The sequence below is a fragment of the Sabethes cyaneus genome, chromosome 3, assembly GCF_943734655.1.
Source record: "Sabethes cyaneus chromosome 3, idSabCyanKW18_F2, whole genome shotgun sequence".
Lineage (NCBI taxonomy): Eukaryota > Metazoa > Arthropoda > Insecta > Diptera > Culicidae > Sabethes > Sabethes cyaneus.
The window spans coordinates 44,365,458-44,384,614 of record NC_071355.1 but is presented as its reverse complement, the minus strand read 5'-3'; the positions used below and the strand labels follow the sequence as shown (position 1 = coordinate 44,384,614).

The 19,157-nt window shown below is 38.1% G+C and overlaps 1 protein-coding gene across 4 annotated transcripts in view; it reads right to left on the bottom strand.

Moving 5' to 3' along the window:
• Positions 1–19,157, bottom strand: part of LOC128744201 (unconventional myosin-IXb-like) — a 153,711-nt gene that overhangs the window by 57,802 nt on the left and 76,752 nt on the right. For all 4 annotated transcript variants that reach the window (XM_053841031.1, XM_053841032.1, XM_053841033.1 and 1 more), the window contains exons 3-4: positions 8,572–8,682; positions 3,172–3,293 (exon numbers count right to left, since the gene is read on the bottom strand). In XM_053841031.1, the coding sequence (XP_053697006.1) occupies positions 3,172–3,293; positions 8,572–8,682 (233 nt within the window). The remainder of the gene's footprint in view (positions 1–3,171; positions 3,294–8,571; positions 8,683–19,157) is intronic.

Below are 19,157 nucleotides of genomic sequence, written 5' to 3'. Positions count from 1 at the left end.
TTGAGTAATTTTTGTAAGGTTTGTTTCGAAATAAACTTTTGTATGTATTATTGTTGTGCCCGGTTGTTGAGGATCTATGTTTTCTTTATTGTTTGAGCGATTACTATGTTGTTTTTGTGTTATTTCTTGCTTCATTTTGTCATTTTGGAATTTCTTATTATTTTCACATGGCTTATTCTTACATTTTCGATCATCTGTGTTATTTTCGATATTATTCATGACCCACTTTGTTGTCATTTATGAATTATTTTTATTTTGTGTCATTTTTGAGCAGCTTTCATGCCATTTCTGTGCCGTTTTGTGTTATTTTTATACTTTATAAAAAAAGACAAGCTAGTTTATTTTTATCATTTTTGTCATTTTTGTGTTTTATGTTATTTTTGTATTACATTTTCATCATGTTTATGTCATTTATTAGTCTATTTATTTGTGCTTTTTTACCTTTGCTATGAAATTACGTGTCATGTCATTTTTTTATAAAGCGTAATCAAAATCGTACCCTTATGATTTGTAAATCAAAATCGTTTGTAACTTTTAGAAGCCAAAAAAATGGGTAAATCTATCTTATTTTGCATCAGTTTTTGTGTTTTTTTTTCATCATGTATCATGTGATTTAAACTTGTTTTTGTCCTATTTTTATGGTATTTTTGGTTTACTTTTGGTCAGATTTTGCGTCATTTTCGTACAATTTTTGTATTATTTTTAATTCATTTTTATATCATTTTCATGCCATTTTTGTTTCACTTTTGTTCTTGTATTGTAGTAAAAATACTATTTATAACAAATTACCATTTTTTTGGATTGCTTAGTATTTGTTTTACACTTTCGTTGTTTGTTCTATTACAGTTAGCTTAAGAGTATGAAGTTGAGAAATTCAGTTCCATTATAGTTTAGTTCCATTTATAATTGGCTTCTATTATAGCTTTTAGTTCGATTCGCGGATTCTTCCAGCTTGGGTAAAGAAGAACGTTATACAAACTTAATAAGCGTTGCTTCAATGACCCTCTCTTACATAATTTTCCGCTCTTTACCCTTTTTACGCCTTGTCTCCCCTGAGATACTATCAACATCTTTGTTTCATTACTTACTTCTACCGTTCCCTCCGTCGATTATAAAAATTATCGGTATAAAAACATATTTATATTGCAGTTTAAAAGAACCTAACCTTTAGAACAGAGAACTATCATACAATGAAACATTAAACACTATATATGACACTAAACAGAATATGGGGCACGCACCCCAGTGTGCCCCATCCTTAGTACGCCGATAAACAAATCCCGACTGACATGAGTAGAATTTCTGGCGGAGAATCTATCATAAAATCACGTACAGCGCGTACAGGAAGAGAAAAATAATTCGGGATACATTTCCATTTGCTATATGTCAGCTGAACTAACCGCGGGATGTTTTGCTGCTACCCTTCCCCTTCATCTTCCATAGCTGTCACCGCGTCGATGGCGATGGTGGGGACGATGTTTGGAAAAGCGCAGATCGCTCAAACAGCTGTCGGTCAGAAAGTCAATCAATCAGTCAGCAATTTATTGGGGGAACGTCTGGTGTACAGCCGGCACGATTCAGCCAGCTCGTTGAGTGGCCAAAAAGTACCCGTCGTCGTGCGGCTTGGCTGCTAGCCACAGTTTTGATGACTCAGTTGGCGAGTTTGAAATGGTGAATGATAGCTAGTATTGTGGATAAACAAGCAGAATATTTTGACTGGTTCCTGGCCGCCCCACGGCCTTTCATTCAGCAGCATTCAGTCCTAACGGGAATTCGAGTGGAAATATTGCACGACCATTCTTTTTTCGGCATGACGCAATAATTTAATTTTTCGCTCCAGAAAGCAACAGTTTGCTGCCCGCATGAAAACGTCGCGGCTGGATGCAATTTTCGCTATACCTTGAAGGCATTCCCTCATTTGGCAAATTCGTAAAAACGTCGAGCAAAATCGATACGTGTGCGTATGTGTGCGATCCACGTACGCACGTAGGAAGAAATCTATTTTTGTAAAGATTTTCCCAATCTCGTCCGCACAGGAAAATAAAAAGAAACACCTTCTTCCGAGCGCACAATCAAAAGGTATTTCGAAAAAAAATCGCTGTTTTCTTGTAAAATTTATGGCACCTTAAATTGTGTGCAAAGATAAAAATAAAGCATCTACGTCTTGAAATTATTTTATTCGTTAGACTCTAGAGAGTATGAGGAAAAAAAAGGAAGCAGGAAATAGTTTCACAAATTGAAATACATAAAAGCCTAACAAGACGTTAAATGACGAATGCTTTGACACAAATCATCGTCATCGCATCGCAAAGACAAACACATCGGTGACGATTGGTGTTGTTTAGCGCTTTGGTGGAAAATGGAAAATTCAACTGAACGGAAGACGACCGGTGGGGTTTGCGCGGTGAAAAGTAAGCACATAAATAGCTAAAGATGGATTCTGACAAAGAAGCATAGTCTTTAGAGGAGGGCAACTAAACGGGAAACAACTGCAGATGTGGGCAAACAAAACAAAAATAGAGGTAAAGTGGGGCAAAGTATGTTGATGAAATTTTAGAAATTTTAATTGGTTGCAATTTTACGTCGAAAGGAGGGTGTGGTTCAGAGACTATTTCTCGAAGAAATGGTAATAAACTTCATTTTTGTCTCGCAAGGCGTAAAAATTTTCGACGCCTCATTGAGGGTTATGTTTTCTTTCTGCAGAATGCACGATTCGTTAAGCCACCTAATCATAATCTCGCCCTACTTGAAAGGAGCAATAAACTAAGATAACTTGACAATCGGTAAATCAAGATTGGTTTCAGCTCGCAATATAGTCTGTTCGGGGCAAATTTATAGCTGCTACTATCTCTAGGCTACTAAGCCCACGTTCCTGCGTCAAGCTCCAACGTAACCGGGTAATTTAAGTGCATGTGTGACAAACATAGCCGCTCGAGCGTAAAATGGGTTTATTACATTTGAAGAAGCGTAAAACGACCGTAGTAGTACCCTACCCGCCCGTGGGTTGGAAAGGCAAGCAAAATTTGGCAATAAATTGTTAAAATGCATCAACCTGTCAAATCGGAAGCGTAAAATTACTTTCACGTGTAGAGTGCTCTCGTACCGAGCTTGGTTCGGGGGTGTAATAAAAACTATTTAGTGTGTGATTTACTAACTACTACTGAGACTTACCTATGAAAATCTTTCTCCGAATGCATCGGCCAGAGTAACATCACGGAGACGGGTTTCTCGTGTGATGACAGCCGGCGTTCTTTACACTCGCCGGCTACTTCCGCCAGTTCATAGTTGTTGCCCTGAAAAGAATAGAAATAAGATAAAAAATTATAGCATCATGAACACCTGATGACAAATACGATGTACTAGATTGTAACAGCAAAACTGTATCAGAGAATAAATTAATAAATTCTCTTATTATTATAAATTAATAAATTTTTTGCTTTTACTGTGAAGTAGAAATTTAATTTCGAAATAGAAATTCGAATTTGAAGTGCAATGATAGTGCTGGCAACCTGCTTACTGACAAAACGGCAGTAGCAGCGGAGAAATAAACACGGTGATCAGCAGAAACATGATAAGAATTGTGAGTGATGGCCAAGGTAGAGAAGGTTAAGCCAAAAGGAGGTTTTGGCAGAAGGAGCATTGTCAGGATCTGGGAAGAAGAGCAAATGCCAAACGCAGTTACTAGACAAGTTCCGGGAGTACAACTCACAAGCTAATCATCTTCTCGTGGACTTTAAAGCGGCGTACGATTCAGTCAAACGAAATGAGCTGTGGTAGATAATGGATAATGCTAGAACATGTTTTTTCGATGAAACCAATTCCGCTGATTCGTGCGACGCGGGTTGGGTCAAAATCATACGTTAGAATAGCGGGTGAGACCTCAGCCGCTTTCATGACGTTCGAAGGGCTGAAGCAAGGGGATGCACTCTCTAAGTTACTGTTCAATGTTGCCTTTGAAGATCAATGCGAAGAGCAAATGTGGAAAGTAGCGGGACTATTATCACGAAACCTCACATGCTTCTTGGTTTTGCGAATAACGTCGATATCATCGGAATCAACCATAGAGCAGTGGAAGAGGCCTTTACGCCTTTTAAACAGTAAGTAGCGAAATTGGAACGTACAAGTGACACCGCCTGGTTGGGTGGTTGCTCGCAGGGAACATGGGACACCAAATGGTGTTGGTGTCGAGGTGGAGCTAGATGGGAACGATATGAAGTAGTGGAGGAATTCACATACCTTAGTAAACTCGGGACATGTGACAACGATGAAAACCGCGAAGTGAAATTCGTAGCCGCGAATCGGGCCTCCGGCGGATTACGTAACCAACTGAAGTCTCGTAGTTTGCAAATTCACATAAAACTGGCGCTCTACAGAACATTAATCCCCCCGGGGGCCCTGTACCGATATGAATCATTAATGCTATCGATTAATACTGATCGACGAGTGCTTGGGGGTTTTGAGCGTACTATACTGCGATCAATATTTGGTGGCAAAATGGAAAATGGAGTGTGGTCCTGGCCACACCGTGCCCTGGCGGGTGTTGTGGGTTCGAATCCGGTTATAATCTCAGATTATAGCTTAATTCGACCCATGCACCTTCCAGCATTGGACAAAAAGTAGGAGTCACAACGACAACTTGTTAAGCGTAGCTACATATTACCCCCTTCTCCCTTCTTTACCACTCTTTCCCCTTCATTCCCAAATCCTGCTTAATTACTTTCCCTTACCGTCCCTTCATCAACTGTAGAACCAAAAAAAACAAATATTAATATATGCCTGACCGGATTTCAAGTTCATGACTAAAATCAAGAGGTTTGGTCGATAAAGAAGGGTCCAGTCTTAGAAGGTCGTTTAAGCCCAAGACTTTGCTTATAACTTGGTGCGATTCGCAGATCCCACAGCTTAAGTAAAAAAGGAACATTATACAAACTTAATAAGCGTTGCCTTGTCTCGCCCTGAAGACCCCATCTAGCACCAACTCGTATATCAATGTACGAAAATTATCGTAAATATCTCCTAACAAATTCGAAATCGTAACTAAAGCTGGATAAAGTGGGACCAAGCTGATTTTCTATCATATATAATGATAATAACTGACATATATACGATTTTCAGCACAAAATTGTATAGTAGTACGGAGCGACTCGCGCTTAATCGGATATTGTCTGATATAAATAGTTATATAGTCGTAACGTTCAAAATTATTCGTAATCACGTATATCGCCTCCAAAATAGCACGGATATACCAATTTTGCGCATCAAATACGATTTATTAGCATGTATATCTGTATGTAATGCTGATTTTTCTCTTTTTATACATATGAAAATGCTGGGATACTATCAACACCTTTGTATCATTACTTTCTTTTACCGTTCCCTCGTTAATGCCTAACCTCATTATAAAGGTTAAGCCATGTTACTTGACATACAAGAATCAGCACTGGGAAATTTTAATAGAAGGAGTGGTCTCTAACGGGTGTGGATGTTCAAATAAATAAAAGAGGTTGCATTTCTTTTGTTTTTGAACCCACAACAGTTGTCAAGTGGCCCGGAGACAAGGAGGGAAGATTAAAAAGGACCGAGGGTTCACAACTAAGGAGGGAAGGTCAAACTAAGGAAAAATGGCATTGTTTCTCATCCGATATAGGAATTTTCGAAGAAAAATCATGTCCAAACTGAATTTGGAAGCTTACCTGAGAGAGGGAAGGTATTGAAACTCTCCCCAACGTCCGAAACACTGTTGTTTATTGCATTATGGGAATTTTCGATAAGAAAACAAAACAGGAAACAGGACTATCGATAATTGGTTGCTTTCTAGCTGAGGAGAAACCTGGGTACGCCCCTATAAAGGGGTGCCGTTTTACCCAATATTTAGACACCATTTTCAATAAATTTGACATCCCTTTCTCAGATCAATCAATGTAAAAATTGATAAAATAAAAAGAAGAGGTCCCAAATGAGAACCTTGTGGGATACGTACTGCAAATTCAACTAAGACTTTCTACTGTAAATCTGGATGTACAACTTTTCCAAATTTTTTATTCAAATTTCCAAATTAGAAGGACAAAATTAACAGCTAAAATAGTAGAGCAGTGAGTAAGAATAATCTGCCGCTGGACATTATTTAGTCTACGCCTGAAGGGTTCATAGCCAGTCAATTGATACTCAAAGATTAGTTCTTTGTTCGTGAGCACAAACACAAAAATATGAAACATCTTATTTTCCCATAGTCATCTGGACGGGAGGACCGGTCTCCTCCCTTTCTCATATTTCTCCCTCTCTCTATCCCTCTCTCCTCTCCTCATCTTTCTCTTCTCTCTATATCTCTCTGTTCTCTCTCTTTCCTTCTTTTCTCTTTAACACTCTCTCCTCTCTCAATCTCCCTCTCTCATCTCTCCATTTCCTTCTCTCATCTCTCCATTTCCCTCTCTCATCTCTCTATCTCTCTCTGCTATTTCTTTCTCTTCTCTACGTTGTCTAACATTTTCGTTCTCTGTTCTCTCCCTTTTTCTGATCTCTCTCTCTCTTCTCTCTTTTTCTCTGTACTCTCTCCTTATCTGTTCTCTCTCTCCAACTACCCCTCTGTATTTGCCCATCGAATAACCATCTACTCATCCATGCCAGTCTCTCTGTTTTCATTTCAAAAATCACTATAATGCAGAAGAAACAAAGCATATTTTCTTTCTTTGCACCACTCCTGTTGTCAATCCGCCCCGATATTATCTTCCAGCCACTTTTTCCGCTCTTTTTGTCCCGGAAATCCTAACAAATCATGGAAAGCAAAACCTTTTTCCTTATTGTGACTTTTCCTTAATCAGGGACCACCCTATTGGTACTTTTATGTCAATGAACATATAGATTCCAAGTTTGCTGGAGAACGATCCAGGCGTCTGGAGTTTTGGCGGGATATACATACATTTCTACCTCCGGAAAGTATGATTTTGTTCAAAACTTGTGAAATTAATCCTTTTCAGCAATTTTGAGCATTATTTTACTTATCGCCAAAGGGTCACTGTTGCTTTTAGGTCCATGGTTGCTTATTCAGATCTTTTTTAAATTCATACATTTTGCATTAGCAATCCGATTCCAATGATTTAGTAGCAAATGAATGGTATTTCAATGACCTTTTCAGCAAAAATATTATCTTGAAATTATTGCCAAGTAACAATTCTAAACCGCTTAGTTTTATTTGAATTTTATAAAAGTTTCATTGCGGTATTAAGCATTATCGCTGGTTTCATCATGGTATTGCGCAATGGCAAGATGATATAAATCAAAAATGACTTATGTATAGCCATAAAACCGCAATAAAACTATTAATAAAGCAAATTCATTGTGGTTTCATATATTACCAGGATAAAACTAGTTGGTTGCGCCACATCTCTTATAAAAATGCCTTCCGTGGGGCGTAGCAACGCAATATGGTGCTCCAATCACAATTGCGGTGGCTTGTCAAATCACAATAAATTTGTTTATTTGTTTATTAAATCTGTTAGTTTTACAGAGCTTTTAAAATGACAACACCCTGACCAATCAGATTTATTGCTGCTATTATAAAGAATATTTAAGTTCAACACCAAAATCATCAAAGCAAAGTGTATTGCAGAAAGAAAGTTATTAGGGTATGTTGCTGCTTCGTCGTAGTTGCCTATTCCCGTCCTATCCAAAACAAATTATTAAAAATATCAGCATTTTTATGACACACAATGCAAACTAGTTATTCCCTAATATTTTAGTTTGCTGTCTATCATACGCGATCAATCAAAGTGAGCTGAGATCTATTTATATGCTTTTTATCATAAAGAAGTCTCACCAGCCAAATTTCCTACGTTTTTTCGTGCGACGAATAAGAATATGTCGCCTAATCGTTTAATTTCCGTTATTCATAAATGAAAATAACTCATGCAAGGCATTGTCGTTATTCTACAGCCAGAAAAACTTGCCTGACCTGCAATAATTTTGCAGAATAACATTTGTCATGCCGTCCTACACAAATACATGCGCGTTAGTTTCGTAAACATTGTAGTGATTTTTAGTTCGGACGATGAAAAATTTTGATGGACGGATTTTAAGTGTGTTTTAGTCAAATCAGCACAAGAACTTGTGGAGTAGGTATTCATTAAATCCATCCAACAAATGATGAAAATTAGAATGGCTTTACTTACTACGACGGGAATTAGAAATAAACCCTATCTATCGACTTTCATGTCCTAGGAAGCAACTAAAATGATTTTGCTAGAAATTGAGATTGACTAATTAAATATATTTATTTTGTTAAAACAACTTCAAAAATTGAAAAATTTTGATAGAGGGTTGATATTATCTGCCTATCATAGCAATATGCACGATAAAATTTAATGCGCATATGCTGCACAACTACGGAGACTGCAGAAAATTTATTATTTTCGTCGATATAAACCAAATCGATCAGAATTACCTGTCAATAAAACTTTAACAGTAAATGTTGGAGTAGTATTCCTTCTCGACCTTGATCGAACTGTTTTGCTCAATTACACTGTTGATCATCATTCTTATCAAACTACCAAGGGTGTGCAAAAAAGAACTACTTACCGTCAACCCTAGCCGTTCGACAATGCAGGACACGATCTCCTCCGCCGTTGTTTGCTTGGAGGCTTCCACGCTGAGTGCTTCATAGTGGAGTGAGAGTGCTCCGACATACACCTGAAAATAATAAAAAAAATAGGTTTTAATTAAAATTGAATAGGCAATTCTATTTAATCTATAGTTAATCTGTAAAGCGTTTAATTCATTCGATCAATGATAATAAAAAATAAACAAAAAGCAATACATAATACAAATATAAACAGATTGCCACCATTGTTGTAGTATAAAAGCAATTATTTATTAAGTTTATTAACTTGATAGCTGCGGTCACATGGTACTTAAGTACCTACTATTGAAAGTGATAAATATTTCATAAAATATGAAAGTTCAATCAACATTAGTATCCGATTATGACGACTAACATGTTATTTTAGGACCTACAATCGCTCACTTTGAATGTCTAATTAGCATTCAAAGCCCGGTGGTAAAATAACAAAGACCGAACAAAGAACATCGATTTTTCTTTGAAACTTAGTTTCATTAAACGTTTCCTACGGTAGTGAAAGCTGAAATTTGCCAAAACGACTATTAAAATATTACGAGGTAGTTCCTACGTTTAAAATAATAATGTGTTTGGCTCCAATTCAAGCACTTTTAACTTTTTATTGTCATTTAAATATGTTTACTAAAAGGTATGAGTGGTCGACCATTGTAAAGCAAATTACGCTACAAATTGATTACGGGAAATCAAGTGAATTAAACAGTTTAGGCATAAAACGTACAATGCGTGTGCTTTCCATTTACACTGAACGCCAACGGTAATCAATAAATAGTTCCAGTTTCCTGTCACTTATTCAGTAATAAGTTTTTTGTTAATATCTACTATTTTCACAAACAGCGGCGTGCTTAGCGGCGGTCCTGGTGGAAAACAAGAACAAGACAAAAAATGAAAGTGCCATAACTTGTTTAACCGCCACTTGCGAATTATTTTCTGCGTACCGTTTTTTCGTACCGCTTTATAATAGTGCCTGCCTGCCTACCGCGAAGTGAGTGTGTCCACTATTCACCGTGTGCAGATCGAAGGATGTTTCATACAAAGCTACTAAACACTTCGGTGAGTGAATTGTGATTTGTGTGGTGATGAAGTAAGAAACTGGAAACGAAGGGTCAGCGTGAGTATTTTTTTTTATTTGTTCGCATAGTCCACAACGATCCCATGCACGGCAGCGCACTTACTACTCTAGACGAGAAGTGCATTGGTGTCAGAAACCGCAGGAACCGGTCGACGACAGAGCGACCGACCGACCGACCGACCGGTAGACGGTGAACGGTTGAGATTTGAATGTTGTAACATCCGCTGCAGGAAAAAAGCGACAGTATATTCATACAAACAGTGCCACAGTCTGCTGGATGTTGTGTTCTCAGGCAGAGAGGGGTATTTTATTTACGATGACGCAATAAGGTCAAGTACTATTATAATAAAATGTTTGGGGGCTCGGCCAAAATAACGTTTATAGATACGAGCTCAAGTACTGTGTAGTGTTGAATATATTACGTAAAAGTTTATGGTCTTCCGTAGATTCGAATAATGTTGCAACACTGCAACAAAGTCGCTGACATATATCAACGCCATGTTTTTGTGTTAACTTATTAATGCGTACATTTGAATAAAATTTTTATAAGAAAGTAATTAAATGCAGGTGTTTTATAGTATCCACAGGGAAGGATAACACGATGTCGTGTCCCACAAGGAAGTAAATTTGGATAAATATTTTTTTACTATTCTTCAATGATGTATAGTGCTACCTCGAGGGCACAGATTAATGAATGCGGATGATTTAAAGCTCTTTCCCACTTTCTAATCCGTTGAAGACTGCTGCGAGATCCAAAGAACTCCTCATTATTAATGTGTGAAAACGCTCGGTTATTTCATTGAACCGCAAAAAGATCCCGACAAAATTGAAATATACAAACAATGGTGAGTTGCTGAATAGAGTTTTCGTCATAAAACCGGATGCTCATAGTCCCGGTTTAATCGTTTTAACTATCGCTTTTCTGGTTTAACCAGTGGTTAGAGAATTCTCGAAAAAAACGATTATTTGAACCGATGAACCTCCCTCATTAACATACACTATTTACCTGCCATGCCGATAATGCATCCATTGGCTTTGAATTTTATCACGAACGAGACGCTTTCGCACAAAATTAACACCCATCTGCGACGTAACTGCACTTGATATGTGGGAGCCTTTCCCAGTAGTATGTTCCCATTTCGCATCGAGGTCCGATGCTGGTCTAACAACTCAGTCCTCGTAAGTTTGATTCTCGGCTAGACAGTGCTTGCTAGATAGAGTCCTTAGGACCATTACACTAGTCCCGTAATTGTCCGGTACTCTAGCAGCCGGCTTTGAAGACTGTCCATAAAAAAGGGTCACCTAGACCTGGGTTATCTTTCAGGTGTGCTTCAGGGAGAAGTTGCTGTCGTCGTACGGGGTTTAGAACCGTCTGACGACTGGATCAAGAAATGATTCGGTCTGAGCACTTGAGAAACCTTATTGTCTAACGCAGCGGTTCTCAACCTGTTTTGGTTTGCGAACCCCCTGACGGAATTCCCTATACTATTCTACAGCGAACTAAATTTTTGGCGAACCCCTGGGGGTTCGCGCACCCCCGCTAGGAAAACGCTGGTCTAGCGGTAATTCTGTCAGAGGTTGAGAGTTGTCAAAAAGCTCCATTTCAGTATCTCGTCAGTGGGTGCGCGGGGTAGTTGGAGGTGCTCTAGGGGTTTCTTCACGAATCGAATGAGGCGTTTCCAGGTTTCGCCGAAGTGTGATAACGCGGGCGAATTAATCGGTGACAAAGTGTTCTATCGGCTTGTCCGGTTTGCCCGTTGACGGTAAGCTACCTCGAGGACTTCTGGCGCAGATTCGACGGAAATTGTTCAACGAAAGCTACATGTCGCAGCAGTTGTTTCCACTTGGAGTAGTATTCCCATCGGAATAGGGCGCATTCGACGGAACCGTGCAGTACATGTGACCGTTTTTCTTCTGCGGCGTGTTTTTGGTTTCCTTGGCCATCTATTTTTTGGTCCCCGCAGTAACTTAGAGCCACGGAATCAGCGGCTGATAGGAAAGAAATTCGGCAGCTATAGCAGAAGCATCGTTGCATCGTCAGCGACGTTTCAGTTTTGTTGGGATCCACTTTCATTCCAATGTCTTCGTCAACTCCAGCATCTCTTTTTATGAGGAAGTAAATGTGTTTTTGTGAAGAACAAGCATTGGAAGAACTATATGCTGTGAATGATATACTGTGAAAAAATTGACTGTCCAGGTGGGATTTGAACCCACAATTCTCAATCTCGCGTCGAGTGCGTCTCGTTAATCCGCGCAGTAACAAACAGGTTATATTTCCAGTGATCGGATTTCAGCCAACAGAGGACGTTGCGTGAGTCCATCCACAAAAATCCTCCCACAGATTTTACATTGTGTTTCTCCATAACGTCGTTCTGACGGGCATCGATGACTGCTGCCTATAATTCTAATCCCCCAGCAGTCGATTCGAATTCGTGAAGATTACTTGAAATAGTAGAATGATAAGGAACTTCACCAAATTATTATCATTTATTCGTGAGTTCTATTAAGATGCTCGAAAATATTTCAGTTATTTTTATTCCAAACAGATCAATTGGAAGGATTCCAAAATGGTCTGATACCAAAATAAACTGAATCTTAAATTATCTAAATCCAAAATAGTCTATTTATAAAATAATTCAAACTCAAAAGGGGTCTCATTCATTGTTGCAAATCGAGCGAGAAGCAAACAATACCGACTCATACGCGAGCGAGTGTAAGAAGCATAGCATCCAACACTTACTCCGCTGACGCAAGTGTACGACAAACAACCGCTGTTCCTGTGTGCATACTTTCTGCTACCGACAAACTCACGAGCACACAGGTAACGTCTTACTGCGCAACCCGCTCACAAAATCGACAGTTCATGCGCTATCAACAGCCCCCGAACGTGAATAGAATGTATGGTTTTTGCTTTCCTTCTTCTTTTCTACTTCATCTTACGCCCTTGCTTTACACGCGGGCAAGAGCACGGGCCCTCGTGAGCGTTCGGTATCAATTGACCGGGTTGCAATGACGAGCGAGGGCGACGATCGTGGTTGATAGCGAAATACGCACTCGCAAAAACTCATCGCAGGGCATGAAAAAAAGAGAAAGGGAGTCCGAGAGAGATGCTTATGAGACAGCTAGTGCGTTCGTTAGAACAAGAATGCGTGTATGAGAAAATTAGGCCACACGAGTGCGGCTTTGCAACACTGGTCTCATATGAAAATAGTCTGATTCCACAATGGTTATTTTAAATTTTGTCGGATTTCACAAAGTGTTGACTTCCGAAGAGGACCACGGTATGATCACGTTTACTTATTCTAGAAATTAAACAGATGTGCATACGGTATCACAGAACAATACTACTTCTTTTTATCACGGCGAAACACAAAAATTCACCTCTGATATGAAAATTTAAATCAACTTTCATTCACAGCATTTCGTTTTTAATTTCAGCATATTTACACTACTACAAATATACGAGCAGATGCGCCTGAAACTCTTCTATCGTGTTGACATAGCTAGTTTTTGAGTGACAATCATTTGCTTCTGGTGCTAGTCTGGTGCTAGCGTATATGAACGATTTAATGTACGCTAGCACCAGAAACAAGCTGTTGTCACTGCAACACTTGTTATCTTCAATGAGGATGTAGGCAATACCGACACGTTATCCGTTATCAAGTTATCCATCTGTTTCGCTTTTGATCTGTTTTTGAACGACAGTAATCCACCGAATAGGACCGTGGTTGGTGCTCTTTTCTCATTGTAATTTCCCAGGCTTCTTCAAATAGATACAGCTACAGACGATAAACCTTTGATAAGCCCCAATAATTTGCCAAAAATCATTATTGTTAATTGTGCAACTATGACATTATGGTGGGCGCACGCGCTACCACCTACTGAGTTATTCGGTGGATTGCTTTGTAACTGTTATGGCTTTTTCGTCCTGCCGGATATAGAAAACAACACAGACACCACTATCGAAAATGGGCTCAATTTAGCGGCAACAACTTCTTCATTTCTCACGACAATAACTCAAATTCACTAGCGTTTCATTAAGACCAAAATGCACTCCAATATTCAGTAAATGTTATTCTATTAATTGGTATAAAAATCTTGTATCGAATAGATATACACCGAATTCTTTTGTGCACGGATTTTTTGCACGGTTTCTCGAAACAACACGGATTTTTTTTACACGGTTTCTCGAAATGCCACGGTTTATTTTTGCACGTTTTACCTTTGTTATACTATAACAAAGGTTTAGGAATTGGTCGAAAAACACGAAATTGATCCGAGGCCCGGAGGGCCGAGCCACATATACCAATCGACAGGGTTCGACGAACTGAGCAATGTCTGTGTGTGTGTATGAGTGTATGTGTGTGTGTATGTGCGCGACGCAACTTTTCTATCGCCTGTTTCTCGGAGATGGCTAAACCGATTTGTTCGCTAATACTTTTGTTTGAAAGGTATTATTGCCTAGTATATCACTATTGAATTGTTTCGCGGTCCGACATTTCGTTTGGAAGTTATAAGTAAAAATGTAAAAATTACGTGACACGATTTTCTCCAGAACTACATAACCGATTTCAACGATCTTAGTACCAAATGAAAGCTCTTATTTACGCTAAATTTTTCGGGTAAATTTTATTGAAAACAAACAAGTAGTTTAAAAGTTATGCTTAAAAACCTGTTTTGACAAGGTAATAATTATCGCCTGTTTCTTAGAGATGACTAAACCGATTTAGGTGCTATTAGTCTCATTTGAAAGGTAACATAACCTAATAGATCACTATTGATTTGTTTTTTGATTGGACGTTTAATTTGAAAATTATGAGCAATTAAACACAACACATTAAAATTTACAATAATATATAACGAGATCATCTAAGATAATTTATCTAGTTTGAATTATTTTGGCATCAAATTAGAGATTTTAATGCTGTAAATATATCTCCAAAATTTCAGAAGAATCGATTTTGCCGATCAAAAGATATTAACCCTCCAACACTCGCGCCAACTTTTGTAATACGATTAGTCGCGCGCACAATGGCCCAAAGCCAAAAAGACATGCGCACTAGAATTTTGACTGGGAAAACTTGGTTTTAGGTTTATGGAACCTTTGGAAGAATTTCTTGAAATTGAAAGTTCTATCGTCTGGTGCAATTTAAATTTTGATTAATCCCCCTAAAAGTGAAATAAAAAAAATATTTTTCTTCAGTTTCAATATAACACATTGATGTGTTCTGCAAAGTTTTAGAATATATTATTACAAGAAATTTTGTTGAATACAGTAACCTTCTATCTATTCAGCGAAGATATAAAAATCTTATTCATTGTATATAAATTTGTAAAATCAGTTTTTTCTATTTAGCTCTTTTTGTAATTGTTGTATGACTTTTTCATGTATTACAAAATTATATAAATAGTAAAAATACACAACTTTGATGAATATAGTATACCTCTATGTTTGTTTGTTTAGGTACTGTAGAAATTTGATTAAAAAGGCACTTTTTTAATTTTGACCCCGAATGACTCGACCACCAACAGATACATTTTGAACATTTTATATTTGCTGATAGTTTTGCTGCATACAGACACCATTTTTTCATGAAGAAACGAGAGAAAATTCCAGGGCCAATCGCGGTACACCTCACATGCTGATTGCTTCGTTTCTGTGATGTCAGTTTATGCTGATCCATTTTCCCAACAATTTAAAGTATTAATGCATTGAATGATTATGACGTTTTGCTCATAACAAGTTAATTGCAGAATATACGTTAGTTAAACAGCGATTTGTAACTTTATAACAATATGGCATTCAAAAACCTACACGTGTTGTACAAAATGCAACAGCGTGAGTAACCGAAGGTTAATAAAAATTGATGAAATTTATTCAAGAAAACTTTATTGATGTCAATCGAAAAGAATGGCTTTATAGAAATTTATGCGTAGTTCAAAAACCTATAAACTAGACTTTTACTACGCAATGTATATGATGAAGAATAATATTTCCTCTTACAATTTGCTTTTACTGGCACTTACTCAAATTAGTAACAACCAACTTACCCTTACTCAGTAATTTCATGAAAAAAAGGATCTATCAAAATTTATAGGTGCTGCTATTTTGTTCAAATTTTGTAAACTTATTCAATTTCCAAAATATTTATGAAAACCGACGCACTACGCAACGTTAACCAATAGATGAATTATGTTCCGAAGACGTGTCGATTTCTATCTCAAAGAGCAAGTAAGACCGTATAACAAAGGTTCCTTTCACCACTAGGTGGATTAAATCGGGTTTTTTTACACGGGACGCATCCCTCGTGTAAAAAAATTGGGTGTAGTTTCAACGTAGTTCCTGAATATTGTTCCCGTTTAATGGGCTTTAATACCCTCCCGTACCCTACATGACCAATTTTTCCACAAACAGGAATTATTTACTGAAGTTTTTGGATCGTCTTAGTAGAATACGAAACTTGAAATTAAATTAAAAAAAAAACTTTCCAATTAAATTCTACTATTTATATTTACTCGCGACAAATACGTATTTCGCCTACGACTTGCAGGTTTCCTCAGTGTCTGTTTTCAAACTTCTAATACGTTCAGCTATTGAACAAAAGATTATCCGGTTTCCGGAAGAAACATTCGTGCGAATCTGCTTTAAATTTATTATTACTGATACCACGTTCGTGACTTAGGCGTAAATCTCGATTGTGCGCTTACCTTTCGCCTGCATCTTGAAGAGATTGTCTCTAGGGCTAATAGGCAGCTTGGCTTTATATTTAAAATTGCTGATGAGTTCAAGGATCCTTACTGTCTCCGTTCGCTTTACTGCGCCTTAGTACGCTCAATACTCGAGTCCTGCTCAGTTGTCTGGTGCCCGTTTCAAGCTAACTGGATTGCAAGGATTGAGTCGGTGCAAAAAAAGTTTATACGTTACGCTCTTCGCATGCTGCCATGGAGTAACCCGTCGGACCTACCCCCATATGTTGCACGGTGTCAACTGTTGGGACTCGAAACGCTCGAAAAAAGGCGCAACATCGCCCAAGTTGTGTTCGTTGCTAAGCTCTTGAACGGACAAATTGATTGCCCAACTTTATTGGAACAGCTCAATCTCTACGCCCCAGAACGAGCTCTTCGAACGAGGAACTTTCTCTATCTCGAAGCAAGGAGAGTCAACTACGGTCTATTTAGCCCAACAAGGTACATGGCAGCCCAGTTCAACACAGTCTACGAATTATTTGACTTCGACATCTCCATCGATACTTTTTTTTTTTACAATAGTTATGTGTTTCTTCGTGTGTAGAGTAATTGTATTCAAGTTTTTGTTCTACTATTATAATTAGCATTATTTTTATTATTTTTATTATTATTATTAGTATTCATTAAGACCGCACTGTGTCCAATGAATTTTTAAATAAATGACAAATTATTGAAGTGGAAGCAATGCATAGAACAAGGCAAGATAGTCTTAGCAGTTTTTGTTGATCTCAAACGTGCCTTCGAAACAATTGATCGGACGAAGCTAGTGGAAGCTCTGAAACGTTCTGGTATTCGCGGAACTGTACTGAAGTGGTTTCAAAGTTATCTGGAAAACCGCGTACAAGTAACGAGATACAAGGGATGTGTGTCGCCAGAAGCTCCAGTAAACCTTGGAGTTCCTCAGGGTAGTGTGCTTGGACCGTTGTTGTTTATTTTATACATGAATGATGTGAAACGAATTTTGGAGAGGGCAGAAGTTAATCTTTTTGCGGACGATATAGTACTGTTTGTAACTGCTAATAATTACGATGAGTGTTTCAATGTGATAAACAATGAATTGAGTAACTTCTCTGAATGGTTGAAATGGAAAAAACTTAAGTTGAACGTTGCTAAAACAAAATGTATGGTAGTTACTAAACGGCTGCAGAATGGCGGAGATAGACAAGTCCGAATTGACGCAGAAATGGTTCAGCAAGTACAGGTTGTGAAATATCTTGGAGTGATGATTGACGAAAAACTAAATTTCAAACAGCATATTAATTACACGATCCGTAAGGCTGCTCGAAAGTTTGGTGTGCTGTGTAGAATCAATCGTTTCTTGACTACAAATGCAAAGATACTGATTTATAAATCAACCATCGCCCCCCACTTCGACTATTGTGCTACAGTCCTGTTTCTTGCATCAAAGCAACAGATGAAACGAATGCAGATTCTCCAGAACAAAGTTATGCGTTTGATTCTGTGTTGTGATCGACTGACGCCAAGGATATTTATGTTATATTGTTTGCAGTGGATGTCGATAAAGCAGCGAGTCGAGTATAATACGCTGGTTTTTGTGTATCGTGTGACAAAAGGAATGGCACCTCAGTACCTGACAAACACGATAGTGTACGGAAGAGATGTGCACCGCTACCAAACAAGACATGCTGGAGATCTCAGACTCCTGAATTTCCGAAAATCGTGCACGCAAAACTCGTTATTTTATAAGGGTTACAATTTGTTCAACCAGCTTCCAGAAACAGCAAAACAGGCAAGCAGTTTAAGAGAATTTAAACAAATCTGCAAGATATTTGTAACGCAAAGAGCCTTGGATTGAGAGAAATGGATGGGAATACACGGAAGTAAAGTCAGATGAAATGGAATCTCTCTGTATCAAACTATTATCGAAAGATATCTGCTCGTAATCCTTCCACGCTACAAAAGATGTGTATGGGTGTGAGGTGGGCCATCCAAGAAAAAAAAATTATTCTTTTCATTAACTGCATTTAAAATTGTTTTTAACCAGAAGTGAATACCACCTTTTGTATTTGAAAATTACTTTCTCTTGTTTTATTTTTACTAGATATTGAACTTATTTAACTACGATAAAAATCACTGTGCAGTTGTATATATGAAACTCAGAGGTGCATGCTGAGAAAAAAGATTGTCTGTTCTGTTTGAAATTCGGTGATAATTTAAGGCCCTGGTCGTGCGACAATTCTTACTGGGTTTCCAGTCCATTCACAAAGCCTTAGTTACTTGAATAGTCGACCTGAATAAAACATCTCTCTACATAGCTCCAATATGCTACGTAAACTCCACTAAGGCGACCAGTTCCTGAAGGTACATTCCTTTTTAGTTAATTGAAGGAGAGGCTGTCGTGCACTTTGTGCACCAATTTTACTTAAATTAGTACACCACCTCGGCTGAGCAAAAGTTGAAATAGTTAAGTATGGGCCATTTATAGAGCTAATTATTGTCTATAAAATTGCTAAACTAAGTATTGCTTTACCTTAGGTATTTAACGTATGGTGCACTCTGTGCACTTGTGTAAACTGAAAGTGCGCCGTGACAAAAGATGGCACAAAAGTTATTTCAACATATTTGTAGATAATAATATCCATGAGTGTCCTTTATTGGCTGAGGAGGTCAGGAGGACTGCCAGGACCAACAGGATAGTCTTAAATTAGATCGATTTAACCGATCACGTCGACTGCCCGGCGTTGTTAGAAC